The sequence below is a fragment of the Nelumbo nucifera genome, chromosome 1 (genome assembly GCF_055504915.1).
Source record: "Nelumbo nucifera cultivar China Antique chromosome 1, China Antique-T2T, whole genome shotgun sequence".
Classification (NCBI taxonomy): domain Eukaryota; kingdom Viridiplantae; phylum Streptophyta; class Magnoliopsida; order Proteales; family Nelumbonaceae; genus Nelumbo; species Nelumbo nucifera.
Window position 1 is genome coordinate 60,360,058 of NC_142649.1, and position 25,946 is coordinate 60,386,003.

The window sequence follows — 25,946 nt, forward strand, 5'->3', positions numbered from 1 at the left end:
CAGTAATAGCAAATAATTTTTCAGAGTAGGAATCATAACCATTTCTTTGGTAACAGTGGTAGAACAAATCCTTGGGTTAGGTTCAAATCCACTCCTTTCCTGAGACTACCCACTCGAGTCCTTTGTGTTTGGTTGGGATCGTTGGGTGAAAAGTTCTATTTTGTGCCACGTTGAAACGGACATATATTAGTTTCCCTGTCTAAAGTCTAAAGTCTAAAATCAAAAGTTGTCACCATCTCCAAAAACAAGCAAAGGAATTGAAGCAAGCTCGTTGCATCAAAAAAATACATATCTAAAGTTTTACAAAACCCAGATGGCTCAATGCCTCAATCCATTGAGAGCATCAAATGCTGAGTCGAAGGAGTGAAATGCTGCAAGCTTGACCACCTTCCCGAACCGATTTAGAATTTTAGATCCACGACAAAACTCAAAATTGCTTCAGTATTTTGTATCATCTCATCAAATGTTGTGTGCCAAGAGTAATTGTAAGGAAATTAGGTTGTGTTTGGCTTATGGGGTGGAAAGGAAAAAAAATGAATATTCTCGAATATTCTTCTTTTTATATGTTTGCTTTGCAGGATATAGGATTGCAGTTTTCAAATTCTGGAAGTGGAATGACACCATTTTTTTAGTGTGAAAAAAGAGTGGGAAGCTTGTTTAACATAACAAAAAAGTACCTTATGGTATTTTTAATTCCAATCCAGAATGGAACCACTATTCTGTTCAGGTGGGTCATTAGCTCAATCATTTGGGTCAAATGAATTAATCTCATAATTAAGTAAGAAAATATATAATTAATAAATAAATAAAATACAAACAAAAATTATAGGGAAACACAAAATATTGTGGCAAAATTTAGCATATATTTGATAGTATATTAATATGTATCCATTATATTAGACAAAAACAAGTATGATGTATAAGAAATAAGAGTTAATATTAGACCTATGACCTATAAATAAAATGAGTAATCATTTAACAAAATTTAATAATTAATAAATAGAGTAATAATTAATTAATAAAATATTAAATAATAGTAATAATCACTGTTAATTAATTAATTAATTGATTGATTAATGATTGTTATTGGGCTGTTGTTCCCACTATTTTTCCATTTGCAATCAAATAATGGAATGCGAAAATTTTCCTCCAATTTCCCCTTTTTCATCTCACCCCATCCCATCCCACCAAAATATTTTCCCTTGGGGGTGTCCGGGTCTTGATGTTTGTTTCAGGAGTCTTAATAAATCATCTTAAATTCTTAATTAACTACAAAAAATTACAAATTATAATTTGAAGTTTCATAATATTTGCTAGTAATCTCCAAGACCAGCACTTTTAGAAGGCTCTTTGGCTGTATTTGTTTTAAGAAATGCCACAAAATTACCTAAGCATAAGGCCATTGTCACAATGAGCAAAAGTGAAGAGCTCAAGAGGAAAATGGAAGATGAGTTATTCTTTTTTTCATGAAACCCTACGTAGCAAGTTTGTAAACATGAAATTGCTCCTCCACGATGATCATAGTTCAAAACAAAAGTGTGTGAAATGACTTATAGATCCCTAATTTTTTTGGGTATTTTTCTTAATCTATAAAATACATCCGGCTAGTTGTTAAATATATGAATATTGCATGATTTTGAATCAAAGAGGACCAACATTTATTTGGAAATAACATATTAAAAATTAGGGCAAATAGCTAAAACTTCCCCCGAAGTTTTTTATTGTTTCTGAAACCTCCCTTGAAGTTAATTGCAATTACCTCCCCTAAACTTTTTGACACAATTGCAACTAGACATTCTCAATTAGAATCCATTAACAAGAGGCACACAAATGTCCAAAGTACCCATGCATTTTAATTTTGACCAAAATGTTTATTTTTCGAATTTTCTCTTCATATCAATTGCCTATCCCAAGTCCTTACAATATCTTCTACAAAATTAATTTGTTTTTCAAATTTGCCCTTTATATCAATCACTTAAAGGTAAAACTGCAGCTTTAAAAACTCTTTTCTTTTGTTGCTCATAAAGTATGTATTTATTTTTTCTGTATAAAGTAGAGACCAACCTCAATGGAAGATGCATAGGATAACAAAAGGGATCTACTTGCAATTGTATTAGAAAGTTTAGGGGGGAGGTGATTGCAATTACCAAGCTTTGGGAGAGGGTTCAGCAATGGTGAGACCTCAGTGGAGGTTTCAACAATTTACCCTAAAAATTAGATGGAATGTAACATTAATATTTACTTTCCTTTGAAAATGTTCAGGCCATGTTTGGTTCACTGTTATGGGTCTCATTCTTTTAATTCTTACTCATTTTGGGTAAGAATGAATAACATTAGAGTGTTTGGTTACAAAATTCTTGCCATGAACTACATTCCTTTTTAAAATGAAAAATGAACCCATAGCACAACAGTTGAGGTAGCCTACAACATGAAAAATAATCATGCCTTGCTCATTTTCATTCTTTGAGGAAACTCTACCTACAAAACTTTTGCCATAGATGTTTACTAGTGGACTACTGTGGAAGTACTTTTGCGAAAACACTTTTGTAAAAGTATTTTTACATGAAAGCACTTTCTCATTCTGCCTATTTTTACCTATTCTTATCTATTTTAGAATTTTATCTTTGATAAAAATGAGAATTGAACCAAACATGGCCTCACTTCCCACAAGCAATTTACAGGCAAAGAAACATTGTGAAGTAATAATATTTAGGAAAACTTTTGTTTGTTTCCATATTACACACAAGACATTACAGCTAGACATTTAGAACATTCCACCATGAATAACAACAAAAAAAGTACAGTAAATGCTTGTGATGTGTAACTGTAAGGTCTTGTTGTCAACAGACTTAAATTCAACAAATGGAACCCTGAGAGAAGGATGTGGGATTTAAGAAAGGAAAGAATTATGAGAAACATCCACAGTAGTGCAATTATTATTTTTTTGGTATTTGAGTTAGTGGGGCATTGGACAACATGATTAGTTTTGTTTTTGTAAAACAAAAAACAACTGATACATTAGCAAAATTATATTATTTTTATTGATTATTTATAAAATAAACCAACAGTTTTATCTAACACCCCCATTAGCCCTTGCGTCCGTGCATTGGGAACATCTTCATGCTTATATTATCTTTATTTATGGGGAGAAGATATTTGAATGCATAGCTGTAAGGACTGTGAGAATGGTGTGAGGACGAAATCCCAATTACATAACAAGTGGATTAGTGGAATTAATTGGTCACCTCTTTTATGATACCTATTGATTGATTATAAGTTTATTTTTTTCTAGTATCATGTTTTTCCGGTATCATAGTCCAACCCTTGAATTAGATGGAAAAAGAAAATGCCATATAAATAATTAACGACAAATGATCTACCCATCATCACATCTTTTGCCAAGTGGCCCACATCAAAGGTGCATGATGGGGGGAGCCATAAGCATTCTTGATCTTGATGGATCATCATTCTATCGTTTACACGCTTACATGGGCCCTGCACGTGCAATGCTCATCCTAAAACAAAAAGCTAAAAAAAGGAAAAAAACTTGCCATTTGTCTAGATTTTAGGGCCACCAAAAGATAGATGGGCTCAAAAGCAATGCCCAAATCAGATGAAATACTTGATCTACCCTTATTAAACATGGGCCATGTGGAGTGTGGACGTGTTGGGTTTGTGTCATAGGGGGCCTCAAATTTAATCCTCTTCACGGGTTTTGCGGTTTCAGATCCAACACACTGCCTTTTGCTTCCTGAATTTGTCAAGTTCTTATTTTTATAATAGTTTGTTTGACCACTCCATTCAATCATTCATCGTCAATAGCAATTAAACCGGACTTTTGGGTTGGATAAAGGAAAAAACTTAAACCGGGTTCGTGGCTTCTTTAGATTAGTGCTGTATCCTGTATTAATGGCAATGGGAATATTGAACATGGGATGGACCTTGTGAAGGGCATTTTTGTTATTTAAATCACAACTTAGGGTATTAATTAAATTGCCACTCCCTACTCTTTCGTCCCGATTTCCAGCATTTCTCCTTCTCCTCCTTCTCCTTCTCCTTCTCCTCCATTCTTCACTCAAAGTAGATCAGGCCTTAGTGTGCGCTTTGATGCTTAAAATTTACCAGATCTCCACCTGCATACCACCGGCACACGATTACGTCTTGTTCTTCTGACCTTTCATCCCTCCCTCCGATGGCTTCCTCCGGGAATCCAAATCAATCCGCACCCTTCGATATGCACAAGTTCTTCAAACCCTCCTCAAACCCTACACCAGCAAACCCTAACACCTCAACTCCCCCACCGTTCCCTCCGTCTTCTTACCCTGCACCTCCTTCTTCATCCTATCCTCTGCCCACCGGCGCATTCTCGTACCCACCCCCAACTCCTCCATTTCAGCACCATTACCTCCACTACCCACAAGACCAGTTCTCTAACGTGCACCACCAGAGGCCCATCTCTTATCCCACACCCCCTCTACAGCCTCCTCATCTCCCTTCCCCAAACCCTAACCCTGGAGCCAGACTCATGGCCCTACTGGGCACTAACCCACCCAGCAACATCGAATTGCCGCCTCCGGCGGTACCTTCTCCCTCGGCGGCATTGCCGTCTTCGGGCATTTCCGAATTTCCAATGTCCATGAATCCGCCAATCTTGCCTGTGATTCCCTCAGCGCCACCCTTGAATCCGGCGATGTCCCCATCGACGCCTATGCGGTTGCCGAGCAGCAAGCTCCCTAAGGGGCGTCATTTAATTGGCGACCATGTGGTGTATGACGTGGACGTTAGGTTGCAGGGCGAGGTTCAGCCTCAGCTCGAAGTTACACCAATCACCAAGTATGTTTCTGATCCGGGACTGGTTGTGGGTCGTCAGATTGCGGTTAATAGGACTTATATATGTTATGGGTTGAAGTTGGGGGCGATTCGGGTCCTTAACATCAATACTGCATTGAGATCTTTGCTTCGAGGTCACACTCAGGTTTGGTTCTTGTTAAGAATTTCTCAAGCCCTATCTTTCGTGGGTTGAATGAATTTCTAAAGGCTAGTTTGGATTATCTTGCGTTTTAATTAAGTTGCTTATATTTAATGGTGGGTTATGTGCTTTTATGGCTGTGTTACTATTGTCTTGCATAGTTAGTCTGCTACGTGATGATGTTGCATTTGTTGCCATGTAGTTTAAGATGCGAACTTGTGGTCTGACACTGCTGAGGTAATAAGCATTAAAATTGAAAACCTGCCACTTGTGATAACTTAAGAGTCCATAAACACATGTCCCGCCTAAGGAAGAACAGAAATTACTTTTGGACTCACTGACCACAAAAGAGAAGTTAATTTTATCTTATGGAGAGGAGTAAGATAAAATATGATAGCTCATATTGATACTTATACAACATCTGACTTTCATTTAGAGCAGGCATTTTCTTTCCTTTTTTTCCCTCATATGTAGTTGTTAGATGCATTATTTAGAATCTTAGATGCAGAAATGAGGAGGCTCAAACACTTGAGATGCAACTGAGTTTCATTTTGGAATGAAAAGAAGGATCATATGTTAGCAATACTGTACCATGTTTATATTCTCATGGTGTCGGTGTATATGAAAACACAAGTTTGTGCTTGTTAAATTTTACTGTTGTAAGGTGAATATAATTGATCAAATTGAACGTTAACATTATTGCTGAATACTTCAAACTCTTACTTCTGAACATCACTTGGACTGATTTATACAAAGTGATTGCTGATTCTCTTACTCCTGATTGCTCTTCATTTTAATTTCTTTGTCTTTGTAAATTGAACGTTAACATTATTGCTGAATACTTCAAACTCTTACTTCTGAACATCACTTGGACTGATTTATACAAAGTGATTGCTGATTCTCTTACTCCTGATTGCTCTTCATTTTAATTTCTTTGTCTTTGTAAATTGAACGTTAACATTATTGCTGAATACTTCAAACTCTTACTTCTGAACATCACTTGGACTGATTTATACAAAGTGATTGCTGATTCTCTTACTCCTGATTGCTCTTCATTTTAATTTCTTTGTCTTTGTAAATTGAACGTTAACATTATTGCTGAATACTTCAAACTCTTACTTCTGAACATCACTTGGACTGATTTATACAAAGTGATTGCTGATTCTCTTACTCCTGATTGCTCTTCATTTTAATTTCTTTGTCTTTGTAAATTGAACGTTAACATTATTGCTGAATACTTCAAACTCTTACTTCTGAACATCACTTGGACTGATTTATACAAAGTGATTGCTGATTCTCTTACTCCTGATTGCTCTTCATTTTAATTTCTTTGTCTTTGTAAATTGAACGTTAACATTATTGCTGAATACTTCAAACTCTTACTTCTGAACATCACTTGGACTGATTTATACAAAGTGATTGCTGATTCTCTTACTCCTGATTGCTCTTCATTTTAATTTCTTTGTCTTTGTAAATGCTTGGGTGTCAATTGGTTCACCCATCTCAAATATATAATGTGGCATACTATCATGGTCAAGTTTCACATGTTGGCAATTCAGTAGATCTTTGGGGAGCAACTGATTAAGGACATTAAGGAGAACCTGGAAGGGAGTCTTGCTGCACTGTGTCACTGGAAGAAGCTAATGGGGGTTTATGTGTTCATAAAGTGGAGCTGATGGATATTAAACCTCTTGTCAAGAAGGATTTTGACAAAAAGGATGAGGTAAGCTTGTGTAGAGATGGCTTGCCAAAGGTTTACTGGTGTGCAGGGGTGGGTGGTGTTGAAGGCGGCGAATCTTCATAAGCTTTACTGCTTCAGTTGATGGTCTGGGAGGCGATTTGGTCTGATTGTTGCCCATGTTGGCATGGATTCATTGGATGCCCACACTAAATTGGAGCAGACCTCCAGTGCTCATGATGGATCTGGTGAGTTGTGAAAGGAAGTGGAGGGTTTGATGTGAGATTCAGTGGTCGACTCTGGTGAGAAGGGTGGTATATAGGAAACAAATTTGTTTCTAGGAGATATTGGTTTGGGAGTCTTGTCAATGTTTTAAAAGGCATTTGAGGCATACACCTCCAAGTGAGGCACACTTAAAATGCTCTGAGGCTATATGCCTCCTCATCCTCCTCTGAGGTTTATGCTTCTTATGTTCTTAACTACGCCTCATGCCTTTGGGTAGTGGAATGCCTCTGCATTTTAAAGAATTTGTCTGGCTCTTGGGGAACAAATTCATCAAAGAACAAAGAGTTGATAATGATGAGGGGATAGCTTTGGACGATGATACATGTGTTGTATACGGGGGAAGTTAGTCATGGACCAGAAAAGTATGCTTGGATTTGTTTGTAAAATTGAGAAAAGTTCCCCTTTTGTTGGTTTTGAGTGCAAGTTTTCAAGCCTACAAAAATTTTAGAAGTTTGGATGAAAGCAACTGAATCCTTAAGGTGGTTGGATTGCCTGTGGAGGGTGGACTTTGTAGGGCTAAGGTAGATTGAGGTAGATGACGTGCATCTTGATGTAAGGGTAGGGTTTGGAGAAGGATGACTCAACTCAATATCTTTCCGTTGCATTGATTGGTTTTGCCTTGATGGATGTGGGTCAGTGATGGTGTTTCACATATGTCTTTTGTTTTAACAATTCAGTGGAATTTTTTGGATCCCTTCTTGGATGTCTGGTTGTGTTGGAATTGGTGTCTATGTCCTTTCATTTTTGTATTTTCCTTTTGTTTATTTTGTGAGGTTACCAACTATTTGTCTTTTACATTCCTCATATGCCCTGTTAACTTTCTTCTCCATTAATATATTTAATTGCATTGAGAATGTTTATATTGAACTCATCCTTGTGATTAGGTGGACAATTGCTATGACATCACCTTATTTTTCTGGTGTTTTCTAGGATTTTTTTTTCTCATCATTAATTCTGTTTGAAGTGTAGTTATTTATGTCATTTGTGACCTATAGGATTCTACTGCAACAGTTACATCCATCTGGTTCTCTGGTTCTTCATGTTAAAGTTTGTAACTGTTTGGCTTCATGTTACTGCTCCTACTTCTTGGATGGATTTGTCAAATAAAACCTGGATCCCGTGTATAAAAAAGATCCTTTTTTATTGTGGAATTTTTCTATGTTGCCTATATAATGCTAACATTTCTGGTTCTTTAAGTTGGTTAAGGGTTCATTTTTTTTTCTTCGCTGAGTTAAACCCGGTGGTATTGTTGATTGAAAGTGGTTCATTTTTTTTTGGCACGATATTTGCTAATTCACGAAGCAATTCTCTCATTTCCCTTGCTTGCTTCAATGTGATTGATTTATTTAATTCTTTCTGGGCAATTTCCCATATGTGTGAAATCGTTTTTTTCCTGAATTCATGTGAAGTAATGTGTGCACTTTATGTCCTGCACTTTCTTTAAAAATGCTTTTTTTTTCCTATCTTTTTTTCCAAGACCCTATTTTCCTGAACCTTCTCATGGATAAATTTTGTATTGTCCTTTCTATCAGAGGGTCACGGACATGGCTTTCTTTGCTGAGGATGTTCATCTTTTGGCCAGGTTACTCTTTGTTTGTACTCTTAATCTCCTTGATCTGGTTATTATTACAGATATTCTTACTTGCTTTTCTGCAGTGCGAGCATAGATGGCAGAGTTTTTGTGTGGAAGATTAATGAAGGTCCAGATGAAGAAGATAAGCCACAAATTACAGGAAAAATTATTGTTGCAATTCAGATAGTTGGGGAGGGGGAACCAGTACATCCACGAATCTGTTGGCACTGTCACAAACAGGTAAGAATGGGCTCTTAGTATGAACTTTTGAGAAAGAGATTTATAATTTACTATTGGGGTTTCCTTTCAAGGCTTGAAATGGCTGATGTTGTATATCTCTTGATAATAAACTTTCATACTTCATTGAGCTTCTAGTGAACTTATGGAATCTCCTAACATATTATCTACAAACTATGATTGCAGGAAGTATTGGTAGTTGGTATTGGAAAACGTGTGCTGAGAATTGATACAACAAAAGTTGGAAAAGGAGAAGTGTTCTCTGCGGAGGAACCTCTTAGATGTCCTGTTGATAAGCTGATTGATGGAGTCCAGTTGGTTGGTAAACATGATGGAGAGGTTACCGAGTTATCGATGTGCCAATGGATGACCACCCGTTTAGCTTCAGCATCAACAGATGGCACGGTCTGTATACATTGCTCTTGATATTTACTAGTTGTTTTTTGTGGTATGCTTTCGGTTTCTTCCTAGAGCAGTAGCCTGTATTGAGTTGCAAGCTGTATTTACTTCTAATTTAGAAATCATGTGATTAATCAACATCTGATTGATAGAATGGATTAACTGTTAGGCATATTCTATTTGAAAATCTTGTATCATTTTTGTGACCAGGGATGAGGTGAGAAAAGTTACAGAAGGATGTGATAAAATCTGGTTTTGTGAAAATTTCTGTGGGAGGTCTATCATTAGTTTTTGCCATTAATTAAGTTTTGGCATGGGCCATGTCAGTGATTTAATAGGTATCCCTCAAGTGTGCCTTCGCATACAGACGAGGTGCATTTTAGGGTCTGTGCCTTGCCGAGATCCTAGGTGCAGCATTTTCAAAAGGAGCGCACCTGATGTGTCTGGTGCGCCTTGCCCATCAGCCCAGATGTGTGCCTTTTGAAAATCTGTGCATTTTTTTTTCTGTTTTATTTTTGTGCTTAGCAGTTGAGCCCCCGGACCCCCGACCGCCGGACAACAGAGAACCCCATATTTGTTAATGTTGCTAATCCATTCATCCTAATAAGAGATATTTTTAAAAGACACTTAAAATTATAAAACCTTTTTTTATAGGGGTTAAGAATTTAAGACCTTGATATGGATTTGTTTGGTCTTGCCTTGGGGGACTTGTACAATTTTTTTTTAATTTTCATTTTGAATATGTTTTACATGTTTATGCATTTTAGTTCGAGATAATAGTTTTTTTAATATTTATTTTGAAATTTAAGCTTATGTTTTTAATTAATAATGCGTTTAATATTTTTAATATTTTGCATTTTGAAAAATTTTGTTTTTTTTTGAAATTTTAGCATTTTTGTGCCTTGCTTCAAAAGGCATGTAGTTCGCCTTGTGCCTCATGTCTCCCGCAAAATGGCCCTTTTAGAACACTGGGTATCTTAATGATTGTGTTTGAGTTGTAAGCTATTGCTTGAATAATGTTGGATACAAATGAAATGGTGAATTCCATAATGGCAGGTTTTTGCTTTTCTGTTTTTTCTTTTTTTTTTGTGCACCACCCGTAATCTTTGTTAATCTACTAGTAAGGTTGCATGTGTTTTGATGTTGATAGTAAATAATATGTTTCCAAAATTTTCTACAAATTTTTTATATTTCTATGTCTATAATAACTATTCTTATTTGTCACACTTATTTTTGTTTAATATGATGAATAGATATTAGAGATGCACCCAACCCAAATGTTTTCTATATTTTTTTTTTGTGTTTTTTACACTTTTGTGTGTTTTCATCTTCTTTTTTTTTTTAATTTTAGTTATTAACTATGGCATCAAGGGTTGACACGTTTTGACCCAAAAGATTGATTTGTTGACTTGCCATCAAACAGGAAAATAATTCCAATTTGGGGTTGGTTTCAAAATTTGTATTTTATTTCTGTTATCTATTATTAATAAAAAATTCTTTGTCACACTTATTTTTCTTTAATATGGTTATTTAATATATATGATTCAATGAAAGAATTGGAGTTGATAAAACCTAAATATAAGATTTAATGAATGGGAATTGAATGAAGAGAAATGTAGTAGTTCAAATTACATTTTGTGCTGCCCTCACAATTAGAGAAAGACCAAATTCAAAAACAGGGGTATTTAGTCAAGACTTAGGCTTAACGAGAGTTAAAAATTCAAAAATAGGGGTACTAGTGAGAGTTAATGCCTTAGATATTAGACTTAGGCCAAGTTTGAGAGTGCTTATTTGAAAAATAAGTGCTTATTCTAATAAGCACTTACGAGTGTTTGGTGAAAAAGTAGTTATTTTAATTTATCAAAAAAAAGTCGCTATTTTAAGTAGGGATAGTAAAGGTATTTTTAAGATGACATGGTGGGCCAAGATAGGCCAAAAAAGAAATAAGCACTTAAAAATAGCCCAAAATTTGGGCTTTTTAAATGAGTGCTTATTTTCACTTATTTTGGGCTTATTTTCCAAACACAAATAAGTGTTTATTGGTGCGGTTCTGGCCCAAAATAAGTGCTTATTCAAATAAGCACTTGTTTTTAAGCACTCCCAAACTTAGCCTTAATGAGAGGAATTTGAATGAGGAGAAAAGTGGTTGTTCAAATTGCATTTTTGTCCTTACAATTAGAGTGGGACCAAGTTTAAAAGTTGGGGTATTTTAGTCAAACAAAAGTTCCACACTCTCATTTACACTTTTAATAGTAGTATTTATTGATAGATATCAAGGGGTTGTATTGGTTGCATTTAAATATGAAAGTTTAAATGAAGCTGTGAAGCAATGCTGGCCAGAAAATTTCTGTTGTGTCCATTGAAAATATTTAAGAATATGTTCTTTTAATCTAATATAGATGCTCAACTAACTTTTACTTTTTGGGGAAAGTTAGCCTGGAATTTCTGGTACTGTTGTTGAGAAATGCAGTCTTCCTTGGTTTACAGAAGCTTGTCCTGCTAAAAGAAATGTTAAGATTTCTTTATTGGTATTGATAAATTATCTTCTTGACATTTCTTTTTTTTTTTTTCTTTTAAAGCTTTCCATTTATTTCTTTTTTATTTCCTGTGTTTCAGAACCACACAAGCTCTTGATTTTTTTTATTTTGCCTTATGATACCTATCTTGTGTAACAGGTAAAGATATGGGAAGACCGTAAGACATTACCCCTTGTGGTACTAAGGCCACATGATGGGCAACCAGTTAACTCGGTTACATTCGTAACTGCCCCTCACCGGCCAGATCACATTATTCTCATCACAGCGGTACATTCTCATTTCATCTTTTATTTGTTAATGTAGTTCTTAATATTAAGTTTCATACTTTACACTTTGCCTAATTAATATTGATTCACAAATTTTTTTTTTTTTTCTATCTTGTTTTTTGCAGGGACCACTGAACCGGGAAGTCAAGATGTGGGCATCAGCAAGTGAAGAAGGCTGGCTGTTGCCTAGTGATTCTGAATCATGGAAGTGTACTCAGACTCTTGACTTAAAGAGTTCTGACGAACCTAGACTTGAGGAGGCATTCTTTAATCAAGTAGTAGCATTGCCACGTGCAGGGCTTCTTTTACTTGCAAATGCTAAGAAGAATGCTATATATGCTGTACACATAGAATATGGTCCATGCCCTTCAGCTTCCCGCATGGATTATATTGCTGAGTTTACTGTCACCATGCCTATTCTCAGTCTTACTGGAACAAGTGATTGCTTACCTGATGGAGAACAAGTTGTTCAGGTTTACTGTGTTCAAACGCAGGCTATTCAACAGTATGCTCTGGACTTGTCCCAGTGCTTACCACCACCATTGGAGAATATTGGGTTAGAAAAGACAGATTCAGGTGTTTCTCGTGCTCTAGAAGCACCTGCTTCAGATGGGTTCACACTGGAGCCATCGCTTGGGAGTACATCTGTTGAATCAACTGTAGAAGGAAGCACAGGCCCCAAACCTGCCACACTGGTAAGCAGTACTGAGAGTGCACCTGCTTCTAAGTATCCTGTGACTCCAGATTCTACTGAAGTTCATAGCTTGCATGAACTGACTACTCCGAGTATGGAATCTAAGCCAACTTCCTTACTGGCAACAACTTCTGATGCTGATCACATCCGTGTTGCCTCACCACCACTTCCTTTGAGTCCTAGGCTGTCTGGAAAACTGTCTGGTTTTAGAGGTCCATCTAATAACTATGAGCCTGGTCCCTCTCTTGGTGATCGTAGTGGAGACCAGTCAGTTCTTGATTATTCAGTTGATAGGAGAGTGGATAATGTTCTTCCAAGTTTGGCCGATGTTCCTTCCTTGGATGACACTACCAGGAAGGACGAAAATAAAGTTGCACAAAATGATATTTCTATGGTACCTAATCCTCCAATGATGTTCAAACATCCTACCCATTTGATTACTCCTTCTGAGATTCTATCAATGGCTGTTTCATCTTCTGAGAGTACACAGGTCAGTCAAGGCATGAAAAGGGGAGAGTCAAAGGTTCAAGACGTGGTTGTCAACAATGATGTGGAGAGTGTTGAGGTGGAGGTTAAAGTTGTTGGTGAAACTGGACCTAGTCAGAACGACGATTTTAACCCTCAGAGAGAAACCCACATTATTGTTGCAGAGAAAAGGGAGAAGTCCTTTTGCTCCCAGGCTTCTGATATTGGTGTTGAAATGGCTAGAGAGTGTCATGCTTTGTCCACTGAAACTTTTAACTTGGAGGAAACTCGACAAGTTGATGATGCTAGTGTTACTGAAGCCTTGGACCGAAGTTCAAATGCTGGTGAGGAAGAGGCCCAAGATTCCACAAAGGATGTGCATGGAAAAGTTGCTGAATCGGCTGCAGCTACAATCGTTCCACAGTCCCCAGCACCGGCTACAAAAGGCAAAAAACAGAAGGGAAAAAGCTCTCAAGTTTCTGGTCCATCTTCCCCATCTCCAAGTCCTTTCAATTCTACAGATTCTTCTAATGAACCTGGTAGCAGTTCAAGCGTTCCTTCTACAGAGGCTGCCTTTTCTCAGATTCTGGCTATGCAGGATATGCTGAACCAGGTGATTGTTTTGATGTTTCCTTGTGTATTTTGTTCTGCATGCATTATTTTCTAGAAGATTGCATCGTCAAGACTTGTGAAAGCAAATGTTTCTTAAAATTTTCATGGCAAGGACTCTGGTCATCCTGTTAAGTAATGAAGTGATACTTGGTGTACTTGCAGTATGCAAAGCATTGTTTCCCATGTTCGATTTGTATTATTTAATGGGGATTTTTAATGCATTCCATCTTTTCCTTCTACTGTTAACTCTTTACTTTGTTTTTCGTTCACAGCTAATGGCCATGCAGAAGGAAATGCAGAAACAGCTCCCGGTGGTGGTGGCTGTGCCAATTACTAAAGAAGGCAGAAGACTTGAGGCAGCCCTTGGCAGGAGTTTGGAGAAAGTTATTAAAGCCAACACTGATGCTCTATGGGCTCGTTTCCAGGAGGAGAATGCAAAACATGAGAAGCTAGAACGGGAGCATCTACAGCAGATAACCAATTTGATCACCAACTCTATGAACAAAGATTTGCCAGTTCTTCTAGAAAGAACATTGAAGAAGGAAATAACTTCAATAGGACCAGCTGTAGCTCGTGCTATTACCCCAGTTGTGGAGAAAGCAATTTCTTCAGCTATAACCGAGTCATTCCAGGTTATTACTCTTGAAAGAAATAGCTTTTTTACCCAATCCTGTGAAAGCCTTAGAGCAGTGGTCCTGGCTGGTTTCTTAGGTGCTTGCAATGTGGGTTATTAGGAGGCTGGATATTAGGAATTTACTTTGACTCAAAACAAAGTCTATAGTAGTTAAACTTTACTTGCTGCATTAGCTATTTTTTATCAGAAACTTAAAATTTATTTATACTGTTTAAGAAAATACACATGTGCTACAGAGTGAGTCCCAGTGCAGTACATCCCTTGGATCCTAAACCTAGCTATGGAGTCAGCAATTTGATTGGATATGATCTTCTAATCCATTGCAATAGGTAGCTGTTATCTGATTGTGCTTCCCTTAGGGACGCCTTTATATCTGTGGACCTTCATCATACCCCCAAAGGTAACTACTGACACCAAATTTTCCCAGGTTACCATAACAACCATCAAAGTTTCATTTGATGTTCCTGGAAGGGGAGCCCATTGCTGTATCGGAGTGTCCAATTGTTCCAATGATGATGCAACCATCACCCAATTCCTTACTATATCATCAGTGAATAATCTGAGTTCCCTTCTTTGTGCATACCCAGTGAGCTACTCAAACTTTGACAAAGTCAGTCAATGTTTCACTGTCTATTGATTTCCAGAAAAAAATTGGTATTTCATTCTTCCCAAGTAGTGCACAACACCCTTGCCATCTAGCACCTCCATAATATCTTACCCAAGCCAATTTGAATCAAATGATCCAGAAACATATTGTGGTAAGGTACACCCATCTCCAAATAATTGCACATATTTTGCATCTAATGTTATATGATGACTTGATCCATGCAATAATTATACCCTACAAAGTAAATAGTTTGAAAATACTATAATTAGAATGTATGTGTATTATGTAGGTTTGTATGCTGTGCCTGCGTGAATCCATAAGCTTATGTAGGTTTGTATGGGAAAACCATAACAAACTACTTGGTTTCCAGATTTCCCACCTTGACAGCTTTGGTTTTAGGGCCTGGGCTCCGTATCCTAGGTGCTAGGCACTATGTGGTTTATGATCACCCTTTTACTTCTCTCTCTCTCTCTCCATCTAGTTCTCCGTGCATGTTTATGTGTGGTTTTAGTTGGTCGTGTCTGTCTTGAATCTGATAATTGCTCGTTGTTGTGCAGAGAGGGGTAGGAGATAAGGCAGTGAATCAGCTAGAAAAGTCATTTAGTTCAAAACTTGAAGCTACATTGGCCAGACAGATCCAATCACAATTTCAAACTTCGGGCAAGCAAGCTCTTCAGGTAGGTGAAAGTTCACATGGCTGAAGTATTTTCTTTGATTGTACTGGTATACAACAAGTACCATTTTAGGTTCTTGAATGCAGTTTTTAACGTCAGCTTTTTGAATGATAAAATAGTCAGTAGCATTCTATGCACCTAGAGAAAGAGTAAACTGCTATTCTATTTAATTATTTTTACTAGTTCTTAGTCCTTTCTTGTTATTCTGCAGGATGCATTAAGGTCTAATTTGGAAACTTCAGTTATTCCAGCTTTTGAGATGTCTTGCAAAGCCATGTTTGAGCAAGTTGATGCTGCATTCCAGAAAGGAATGGGTGAACATACAACTGCAGCTCAAAAGCAGTTTGAGTCTGCACATTCCTCATTGGCACTTACTTTGAGGGTATGTCGTACTATACAATTTCATGTCTGTTCTATACAACATATTAATATATTATAGATATTTTTCAAATCTAACCTTGTTCTTTCTAGGAGGCTATTAACCTTTTCATAGATTTTTTTCCCCTTGAAACTGATAATGCTTCTTTGTCATGGCAGAAAGCTTCCATGAAAAATTATAGATATTGCAAGAAAGTGAAATTGTAGGTGTATAAAAATAAGAAATGTCTTTCCTAGCATATTTTCTAACAGTGTCATTAACCGTGTACTATGCTAGAGAACTGGCTTCTCGCCTTGCCTAATTGCCAAACAGTTTTATAATTGTGTTATAAAAAACTTTTATATTCTTAATTTTGTTGAGATTATAATTATAAAATAGACATTATTAATCTAAAATATTCATTTTGTGTGTTTATATACTAATTTCTTTTTATTATTTTCTTATTTGTTAGTGTTTAATCAACACAGACATTGCTAAATGCTGTATTGAGCCCTCAAAGACTTCAAAACCTGAACCAGCACAGGCATTTTGTCTAATCAACACATTTTCTTCTTCCACATCTTCTTCTTCTTCTTCCACCTTTTCTTTTCTTCTTTTCCTATAACAAAAATAGGGGTTCAACCCCCATATTTTTTGAATTTTCTTTTCTTTCTTTCTTTCTTCTTCTCATGAATATGTTGATTTTCTACACTTAAACATGAAGTTTATACTTTTCTTATGAAAATTATGGATAATTATTAAGGAAATATGAAACACAGAGAAATTCCATAAATATATTAATAATACCAAATTTAAAATCAAATAACCGCAAATAATGTATAAATACCTAGTAAATGTATATTTTAATGGTATGTATGAAAAAAATATATTACAATTAATATGTCAAGATGCATAAATATTATACAATTTTATAGATAATGCATCAATCAAGAGTTGAAGACACATAAAATATGTACATATTTTATTTTATTTATTATATCAATTATTTTCTATTTTACTATTTGTTACTTTTTTACATTAAAAAAAGTCAACAAATATTAAATTCTCAAATGTAAATTAAAATATCAATTAATAATTTATAAAAATATATAATCTCAATTTAAAATATTAAATATATCAAATTTGTTAAAATTTCTAAGATATATATAGCACTTAAAAATTAAAAATTATATATTATATATAAGTTGTAGATTCTTAATTGCTAATATAATTATTACATTATTAGTATTTTTGTTTTATAGTTTTTCTAAAATTAAAAACCACATTTGGTATAAATTTTAATTGGTAGAATTGATAGATTCTATTTAAATAATATATTCCCAAATATTTTGTAAACATTTTTTTTGTAAATATTTAATATGTTGTTATTTAATGTGAGGTAAATTAAAATATTAATTAATAATTTATATAAATGTTAATTTTAAGTATTAAAATAATTATTCTATTATTAATAATTTTATTTGCATACATTTCTTGAGATCAAAATCATTTCTTGATTTTAATGTGAATTTGATAGTTTATTTATTTGGTTGTTGCATTAGTTTATAAAATAACAATTTTTAATATTATTCTTTTAATTTTTAGTAGGAATTGTTAAACATAAATATGTGTTATTTAATAGGATTACATGTAGTATGTACATGCATTATTTAATAAAATTAATTGTAATTCAATAATTAACTTGAGAGCCAAGTTGGACTAATGGTTTAGGGGTGAATTAGAATTGCATAACGTGCAGTGAGACTCAGGTTCGAATCGCCCCTTCCTAAGGTTCAAAGTATCGATACGCCCCTGTGTATCAGTAGGGGCGTATCGGTACTAAAAACTAACTGCTTAATTTTTTTTAGTTTTTTTTTTCAAAACTTGATTTTTGGAAATGTTTTTTAAGTCTTTTTATTGAAATAAATGGGGGTCCCAAAACACCTGTAAATAGGTGTATCGAGACCAAAATATACGATACGATACGCTCGTATCAGGGTGTATCATATCGATACTTTGAACCTTGGCTTCCTCAAAATCTGCTTTTAATAAAAAGGCACGGCCGTGCGGCGTATCGGTCCGTATTGCATTGTATCGGACCGATACACATCGATATGGGCCGATATGCACCCGTATCGACCCGATACGCATGACCGGAGGAATACACTTACAGTTGTGACGTACCGGGTAGGGTCGATAGCAATAAGATACGCCTCGTATCGGGCGTATCAGATCAATATTTAAATCCTTTGTCCATTCATTTTGGGCTTGTTTGTAATTGCTTTTTCTATTATTATGCTTATCCTTGGGAAGGGTTAAGAGAGTTTACCCCTTCTCTAGGAGGCTGTAATTGATGTACTTTGTTTCATTAATAAAATTTCTGTTACTGATCAAGGAAAAAAGTCCAGTGCCTAGACAACTAGGTGACAAGGCACCCCCTTGTCGCGTAGCTTCACCTTGGTGTCTTGAAAACTATGCCTATGAACATATAAATTAATCAATTTTAGGGTTATACGAATTCTGGTTCTAGATGGGAAAATTGAGTAAAGGTGTGCTTGTATGGTACTAAGGAATGGTGTGGGAATGGAGAATTTGCTAGTTCAAGGGGTGAATGTCACAAAGGGCCATGTCTGATGATTTGTTAGAGGGTTTCATGGTGGGGGAATGGAGAATTTGAATCTGAGGCCATGGCAGTGGGAGAGGTGGAGAATTTGAATCAATGGGCTGAAGAATGTGGCATACGACCAAAATACTTGGGAATGCCTTTGGGGTCCAAGTGCTACAGCAAGTCTGTTTTGGGAACCAGTGGGAGAGTGTATGGAAAAGAAACTAGAAGCATGGTAATCAAGATATTTGTATAAAGGGGGAAAGCTAGCTTTGGTGAAATAATCTTTGTCTTCTCTGCCAATGTATCTTCTCTCACTAAAGCATGGTAATCAAGACTTTTCAAGATATTTGAAAAGTCTTCTTTCACTAAAATATGGATCTGGAAAGTTTATATCTGATTAATAGATTTTCTACTTTTGCTTTTTCTACTACTTTCAGCAAACCCTTGCTTTGCATAAAAGTGGGCTACTGTACAATATCAAATTCAATGATTTTAACACTTTTTTGAGATTGCTTTCAATTGACAGAATTCCATAAACTTGATTTTACATCTGCTGGGTGATTGAGATAGGCTCCTGGGTGATTCGATTGGCCCTTTGTATTCATATGTTTTTTCTTGGCACAAGTTCCATTATTTTACCACCCTCTAAACATGTTTTATTTCTTTTGTTTTTTTCTAAAAACATTCCTTTTATTGTAATTTTGTATCTTTACTGTTTTAGGGTCCTAGTTTGATTAAGAAGTGTCCTTTCATTAAAATATGGCATCTTGGAAAGTTAAGTCTGATTAAGTGATCTACTATTTTTAGTAAATCTACTATTTTCAGCAAAGCCTTGCTTTGCATAAAAATGGATCACTGTACAATATCAAATTCAATGAATTGAATACAGTTTTCTTTGGATTTCATTACTTTCTCTATGAGAATATTTTGGCAAGAGGACAGTGATCTTTCATTGTCTCCTTGCATTACTTGCACCAAAGGGCAATTATCAGATATTATCTTGTGAATTCTTCAAAAGGCTCAGTGCTACATTAACTATCCAGTCAATATAAAGAACATCTTTCTTAACCATAAGGGCCGAAATCAAGGAAGACTATAAGAGCCACCTGTAATTACCCCATGGTTGTGTAGATTTGCAATGAACTTAAGAAATAACAAAAAAAAAAAAAACGAGACAAGAATATGGGGAGTTGCAATCAAATCCCAAAGCTTTTAACAGACTGTGCTTAATGGACATGTGCTTTAGTGCTACTTAGACATCTGCTGGGTGATTTAGTAGCCAGCCCTTAGGGTATTTGAGTTGCAGGTTTGGATTCATTTGCATTTTTTCAGGCCAAAATTTCATTTTCTCGGAAGTCACTTTTCATTGAAATATCATTCTCTAGATAGTTTAAGAAGAATAAAGATGCATAACATTAGTTGAAAGCGGGGGTCTTGTCGAAAAGGGGGCGAAGCCCCCCAACCGAAGGGGTAGGGGGCAAATCACTTTCTTTCCCCTTATCTTTTCTTCCCTTCCCTTCCCTTTTCTTTTCTTTCCTTTTCTCTTTTTTTCTTCTCTTTCTTTTTCTTTCCCTTCCCTTTCTTTTGCTTTCCTTTCCTTTTTTTTTCTTTTTTCTTTTTTTGTCTTTTTATATAAGATGTGCATGAGGCGTGCACCTCTTACACCTGAGGCATATGCCTCAGAGGCATAGTTGTCAAGGCGACTAGGCGACAAGGCGCCCTTGGAGGCTCACCTCGCCCAGTCACCTAGCAGTTTTGTATACTGTCTTATAAAATACTTTTATATTGTTACTTCTTTGAGATTATAATTATTTAATAGACATTATTAAACAAAAATATTCATTTTTTTGTGTTTATAAACTAATTTCTTTTTATTATTTTCTTATTTGTTAGGGTTTAATCAACACAAGCATTGCTAATTGCTGTATTGAACCCTCAAAGACTTCAGAATTTGAACCAATAAGTAAGGGAAAGACTTAAAAAGTTCTGTCTAATCAACACATTTCTTCCTCCACATCTTCTTCTTCTTCTTCTTTTTCTTTTTCTTCCACCTTTTCTTTTCTTCTTTACATATAACAGAAATAGGGGTTCAGTCCCCATATTTTTTGAATTTTCTTTTCTTTTTTCTTTTTCTTATAAATATGTTGATTTTCTAGACATAAACATGAAGTTTATAATTTTCTTATGAAAATTACAGATAGTTATTAAGGAAAGATGGTTATGGAACCTAGGGAACTACCTAGGATATGTATTTTTCACTTAAAAAAATCCATCGCTGTCACCTAGGCGCCCGCCTAGGTGACTAGGCGACAAGGCGCCCCCTGTCGCCTAGCCTCGCCTTGGTGCCTTGAAAACTATGGTCAGAGGTGTCAGCGCCTCTGGCATACGCCTCAGGGCATTTTGGGAGCACCTTGACTAGGCGACAAGGCGCCCCCCTGTCGCCTAGCCTCGCCTTGGCGCCTTGAAAACTATGCTCAGAGGTGTCAGTGCCTCTGGCATACGCCTCAGGGCATTTTGGGAGCGCCTCGCCTGGAGGTGCGCCTCCAGGTGTATGCCTCCCACGCCTTTTAAAACACTGCTTATAACCAACCAAACAAAGAGAAATCAAATAAAACCACTGATTAACATTCTCAATAACTACACACACTGAAACAACCTTTTAAACAAAAAGGCCAAATAAAACAACACAAGTAGGATGCGGAGTACTTGATAATGTACAAAAGATCTCTTAAAAAGGCTCCCTTCATTGACTTATTCGTGCTGTTTGATGAGAAACCAATGGCTGGCTAGCCTCCATTGGACCTCAATATGGCGGGTTCAGTATCCATGGTGAAGATTTGACATTTCTCAATCCTAACCTGATTATTCTCATACCATACCCATCCCAATAGGGGCGTTACGGGATACCTGATTAGCCTACCTTATTGGACTTAGTGCCTCTATCAAAATTTAACTGGAATTAGAAACTAAGAAATGAGTACCTGAGGAGCAAGCTCCCACAACACTGAACTGATGGAGCAAGGTCCTGCAAGTCCATTTACTAAAGTTAACTTTTCAAATTAACTATGAGAGGTCTCTACCTATTAATAACACTATAAGAGGATCGTATTTGTGGACTTAAAATTGGGGTCCGGACCTAAACTTAGGCTCCTAAGTTGTTCCCAAGCAACTGTAAATTACGAAATAAGTCTAATTTATTAACCAAAAAAAAATAAATTACGAAATAAGTATAGGACAAAAAGCTGACCCAAACTATACTAACCAAATATTATGAATCTGCCACTGACTTGGAATAAATGGGCATAATTTGTTTCTTCTCTCAAGGTCTCTTTCCCTTTCTTCACATCTGCATTGGTGTACCTTATTACCTGAATGGTTTTCTGGCCTATCTTATAAAAGGCCATTACTCTATGTTGGTCCCAGCTATCTGGGGTAGTGGTAGTGGGAGTGGTGGACTGGATATAAACCTAACCCCCGAGTCCCTGACATTTTTTTTGGAGCAAAGTGGTTGGTTTTAGACTCAAACCTGCATTCTCATGCTTGTCAGCCCTAGATTCTTCCATCATATGAAGCAATGGTAGGTTCTGCTTATAGATTTACCTAAAATCAAGTTGTTGGTCACTTCCTTATGATAGGTTCTGTTTGTTTGTATGTTTTGTTTTGGAGGTGCCAGGGTCGTTTGATGTGTGTAATGGTGCATTAACTTCATCTTGTATTGTTGATGGTGTTTTGCAGGATGCTATTAATTCAGCTTCATCAATCACCCAAACCCTAAGTGGGGAATTTGCTGATGGCCAGCGCAAGCTCTTAGCTCTTGCAGCTGCGGGGGCTAACTCAAAAGCTGTAAATCCTTTGGTTACGCAATTAAGCAATGGACCTTTGGGTGGTCTGCACGAGATGGTATTTTACTATTTTGGTCCATCAAATAGATGCCTACTTATAGAATTTTGTAAGATTCTGGAAAGCCATCTTATGGCATTTCTGACTTGAACATGCAATGCCTGTGCAACAGGTTGAAGTGCCATTGGATCCAACCAAAGAACTCTCAAGGTTGCTATCTGAGCGCAAATATGAGGAAGCTTTCACTGCAGCACTGCAAAGAAGTGATGTCTCTATAGTGTCCTGGTTATGTTCTCAGGTATGCTTTATATCCACAAACATATTGCATGCACATTTCTTCATAAATTATCCATTTATGCATGCGAAGGATGAGCTAAAAAGCTATTGAGGATGGGGTCAGAAATGAAGACATTAGCAGGAACCTAGGAGTAGCATGTGTTTTCATTTATGCATGAGAAGCATGAGTTGAAATACTTCAAATGATAGGGTCAGAAATGAAGTCATTTGGAGGAATCTATGAATAACTCCAATAGGTGATAAAATGAGAGGAAGTAGACTGAGATGGTTTGATCATGTATGTGGATATAAAGGACCATTGAGAGCACCTATAAGAAGTGATTTGTTGCAAGTAAGAAATGATGGAAATTTAAATGCTCATAATGCAAGGTGTCAACCAGCTGGGTTGGTAAGGTCTCTTGCTGGTTGTAGTGGAGACTTGGGATTGAATCCTGCCTGCACCTGGGTTGGGGGATGGGCTACCCTCCGTTGTATAGCCCTTCAGAAGATATAAAAAAAAATAATAAATGCTCATAATTTAACAATGGATATGACATCAAAACAGAATGGAATGGTGAAACAGGATTCATGGAACCTACCCATGGTTGGGATAAGGCTTGGATGATAATGATGATCCATTTATGCATGAGTTCATGTACACATGCATACAGATCCTAATTGTATTACCACCATGATTTCTTCCATAGATTTGTTGATATAAGATGCTAAGATGAAAGAAGGAAAATTTCAAATGGTCATGGATCCTTGAACAGAATGAACTTTTTGGTGGGTCACTCGAGGATTTGTTAAATCTCCATAGTAGCAGGTAGTGGCGTGTAGCAACATGGCTCTTACCACAATCTTGTTACATTACTTTTCATGTGCATACCTGTAAATTACCTTTAGTTTCCTTTGCACGTGTATTAATATCTGTATGTCCTAGTTGCTAAGGCATCTAGGCAGGCAACAGTGGAGTTTCTAGTCACCTAGGTGCCTAGGTGGGCACCTAGGTCATAAAAGTTTACAAAGAAGAAACTGGGTGTTGAGTTAGTTCCCTAATATCGCATACCAATGAAAAAGTGGCAATGCTATTTCTAATAAGATTAGTTTTCCTCTCAAAACAGAACAAACCGTTTTATCTTAGAGACTGGCATTGTAATGTAGGAGAGAGCAAACTTCTATGTTTTATTTTAAAATTCTTAAATAAAGCATAAATAATATATAATATGTGATAGGATATATTAATATACATGGTAATGAATAATAATGTGTAGCCATAATAATAATTTAGCCATTTATCTGTCTGCATTGTCTCCATGTTTATAACCTCACTGAACAGCTTGGCTGTTTAATAATGCACTCTCCACAGCATCTCCAATCCTAAAGCCCTACGTGCCTCCATCTTTTCTAAAGCCACTTTTTAATCAGTAACTGGACTCCTTGATACTTGCATCCGCTCCTGCACTCACAGCATCTCCAAACCTTGATACTTTCTTTTGGATAACACTATGACTTAGCATCAATGAGATGACACTAATAACCGTCTCTCAAGATTTTTTTGTTAGGGTTTCTTTTAATTTTAACAATCAGATTCAGATATACCTGATTGCTTTTTCTAATAAATAAACTAACTCATGGACAAGCTATAGATGTCAAGGTATCCCCTAGGTGATAAAAATGCACAAGTTGGGCTGATGGGCTCCTTTATTTATTTATTTCTTTTGAAGGGCTACACAACAGGGCTTAGCCCATCCCAAAACCCAGGTGCAGGCGGGATTCAATCCCAAGCCTCCGCTACGCCCAGCAGGAGACCTTACAAATCATGTAAATTTTTGGGAGGTCTATCTGATGAATTGTCGTCAAAGGGAAAAACTTGTGATTTGTATTCTAGAGGAAGTCGGATTGGTGTTTGCTTGACATTGCTGATAAGATCTAAATATATAACCATGACCATCGTTCATATTTTGAGAGTTTCAAGTTTTTCTTTTTTGAATGGTATATTTTTAGATCCCTTGCATGTAATTTTAATCTCACTTCAGAGGAATATGAAGTTGTAGAGTAATAGAGGGATGTATAATTTCAAGACAAGGTGGAAAAGACATTTGGAATATATTTTAGGCAAAGACAAGTAAAAAGGGAAGGGGAGGGAGGGGGCGTGAGATTTATGGTCAGGAAGTTCCTTGTAAGGACCTTTTTGCTCTATTGTCTGAGCACAACAGAACTTATCAAATTAACTGAGGTAATGCTTTATACAAAAGTTGTAGAGCAGTTGCAGTTTAACATAAGAAGCCTTGGATGGAGGGAAATGACAAAATGAACTGTGTTGCTGTTCGGACAGTTCTTGAATATCTTTTTTCAGCATTTTCATTTATTTAGTTTTTTACAGATCAAAAGATGTCTATTAATATGACTCCCACCACTTAACCATGAGCTTCCTTGATAAACATTTTAAATTACTTTTAACCACCGAAGTCCATGCTGCGTGAATAGTTGGTCAAAACAATGCTGCTTTGATGCCTTCCTCGTTACAGTGTTTTTCATTTTTTTTTTTTAAATTTTTATATCAGAATTGCCTATTATAGCATTCATCTATTTTAACGATTTCTGTGTTGTCAGGTTGATTTTAAGAGTATATTGTCGATTGTGCCTCGTCCTTTGAGCCAAGGAGTTCTGCTTTCTCTTGTTCAGCAGTTGGCCTGTGATATCAGCAAAGAGACCCCTCGGAAGCTGACATGGATGACGGATGCGGTTATTGCCATCAACCCAACGGATTCAATGATCGCAATGCATGTAAGGCCCATCTTCGAGCAGGTCTATCAGATACTAGCCCATCACTGCACCATGCCCACTGTAAATGCTGCCGATGCTGCAAGCATTAGAGTTGTCATGCACGTCATCAACTCCATGTTGATGAGCTGTAAATGATTGGTTTTCTTTCTCGGCGTCATTACTCGTACAACGTTGGTTGTGTAGTGGCCTAGTGGGGGGGACTGTAAGAGGGTTGTATAGACACTATAGAGAAGTAGGAATTTCTGAATGGGATAATTTTTACTGCATAGGATTATAAATGTGATTATGTAAAGTAGATTAGTTTAAGATGTGCGTCTCATCTTTTCCTTTTTTCCCCTCTTCTTTTTTTTTTTTTGTTTTTTCCTTCTTTTTCTGTCCGATGTTTGTATTACTTTTCCTATTGAAAGAAATGAATTCCACCAGAACTGGGATTTTCTCTCCCCA

General features: G+C 36.4%; 1 protein-coding gene across 1 annotated transcript; it reads left to right on the plus strand.

Annotated features, from left to right (window-relative positions):
* Window positions 1-4,013: 4,013 nt before the first annotated feature.
* On the plus strand, window positions 4,014-25,946 carry VCS (Transducin/WD40 repeat-like superfamily protein). The gene is made up of 12 exons (XM_010254679.3): window positions 4,014-4,975; window positions 8,465-8,514; window positions 8,589-8,745; window positions 8,929-9,147; window positions 11,817-11,945; window positions 12,070-13,716; window positions 13,988-14,347; window positions 15,514-15,633; window positions 15,842-16,012; window positions 22,332-22,496; window positions 22,609-22,734; window positions 25,329-25,946. Exons 1-12 carry the CDS (start codon window positions 4,193-4,195, stop codon window positions 25,635-25,637), a joined length of 4,236 nt encoding a protein of 1,411 aa, XP_010252981.1. The 5' UTR covers window positions 4,014-4,192; the 3' UTR covers window positions 25,638-25,946.

What these genes read in the sequence shown, in the direction of transcription:
- VCS (XM_010254679.3), top strand. Translation starts at nt 4,193, where the DNA reads ATGGCTTCCTCCGGGAATCCAAATCAATCCGCACCCTTCGATATGCAC. An exon ending in TGCTTCGAGGTCACACTCAG is followed by an intron (nt 4,976 to 8,464) that starts GTTTGGTTCTTG and finishes CCTTTCTATCAG; the next exon opens with AGGGTCACGGACATGGCTTT. An exon ending in CTATAACCGAGTCATTCCAG is followed by an intron (nt 14,348 to 15,513) that starts GTTATTACTCTT and finishes GTTGTTGTGCAG; the next exon opens with AGAGGGGTAGGAGATAAGGC.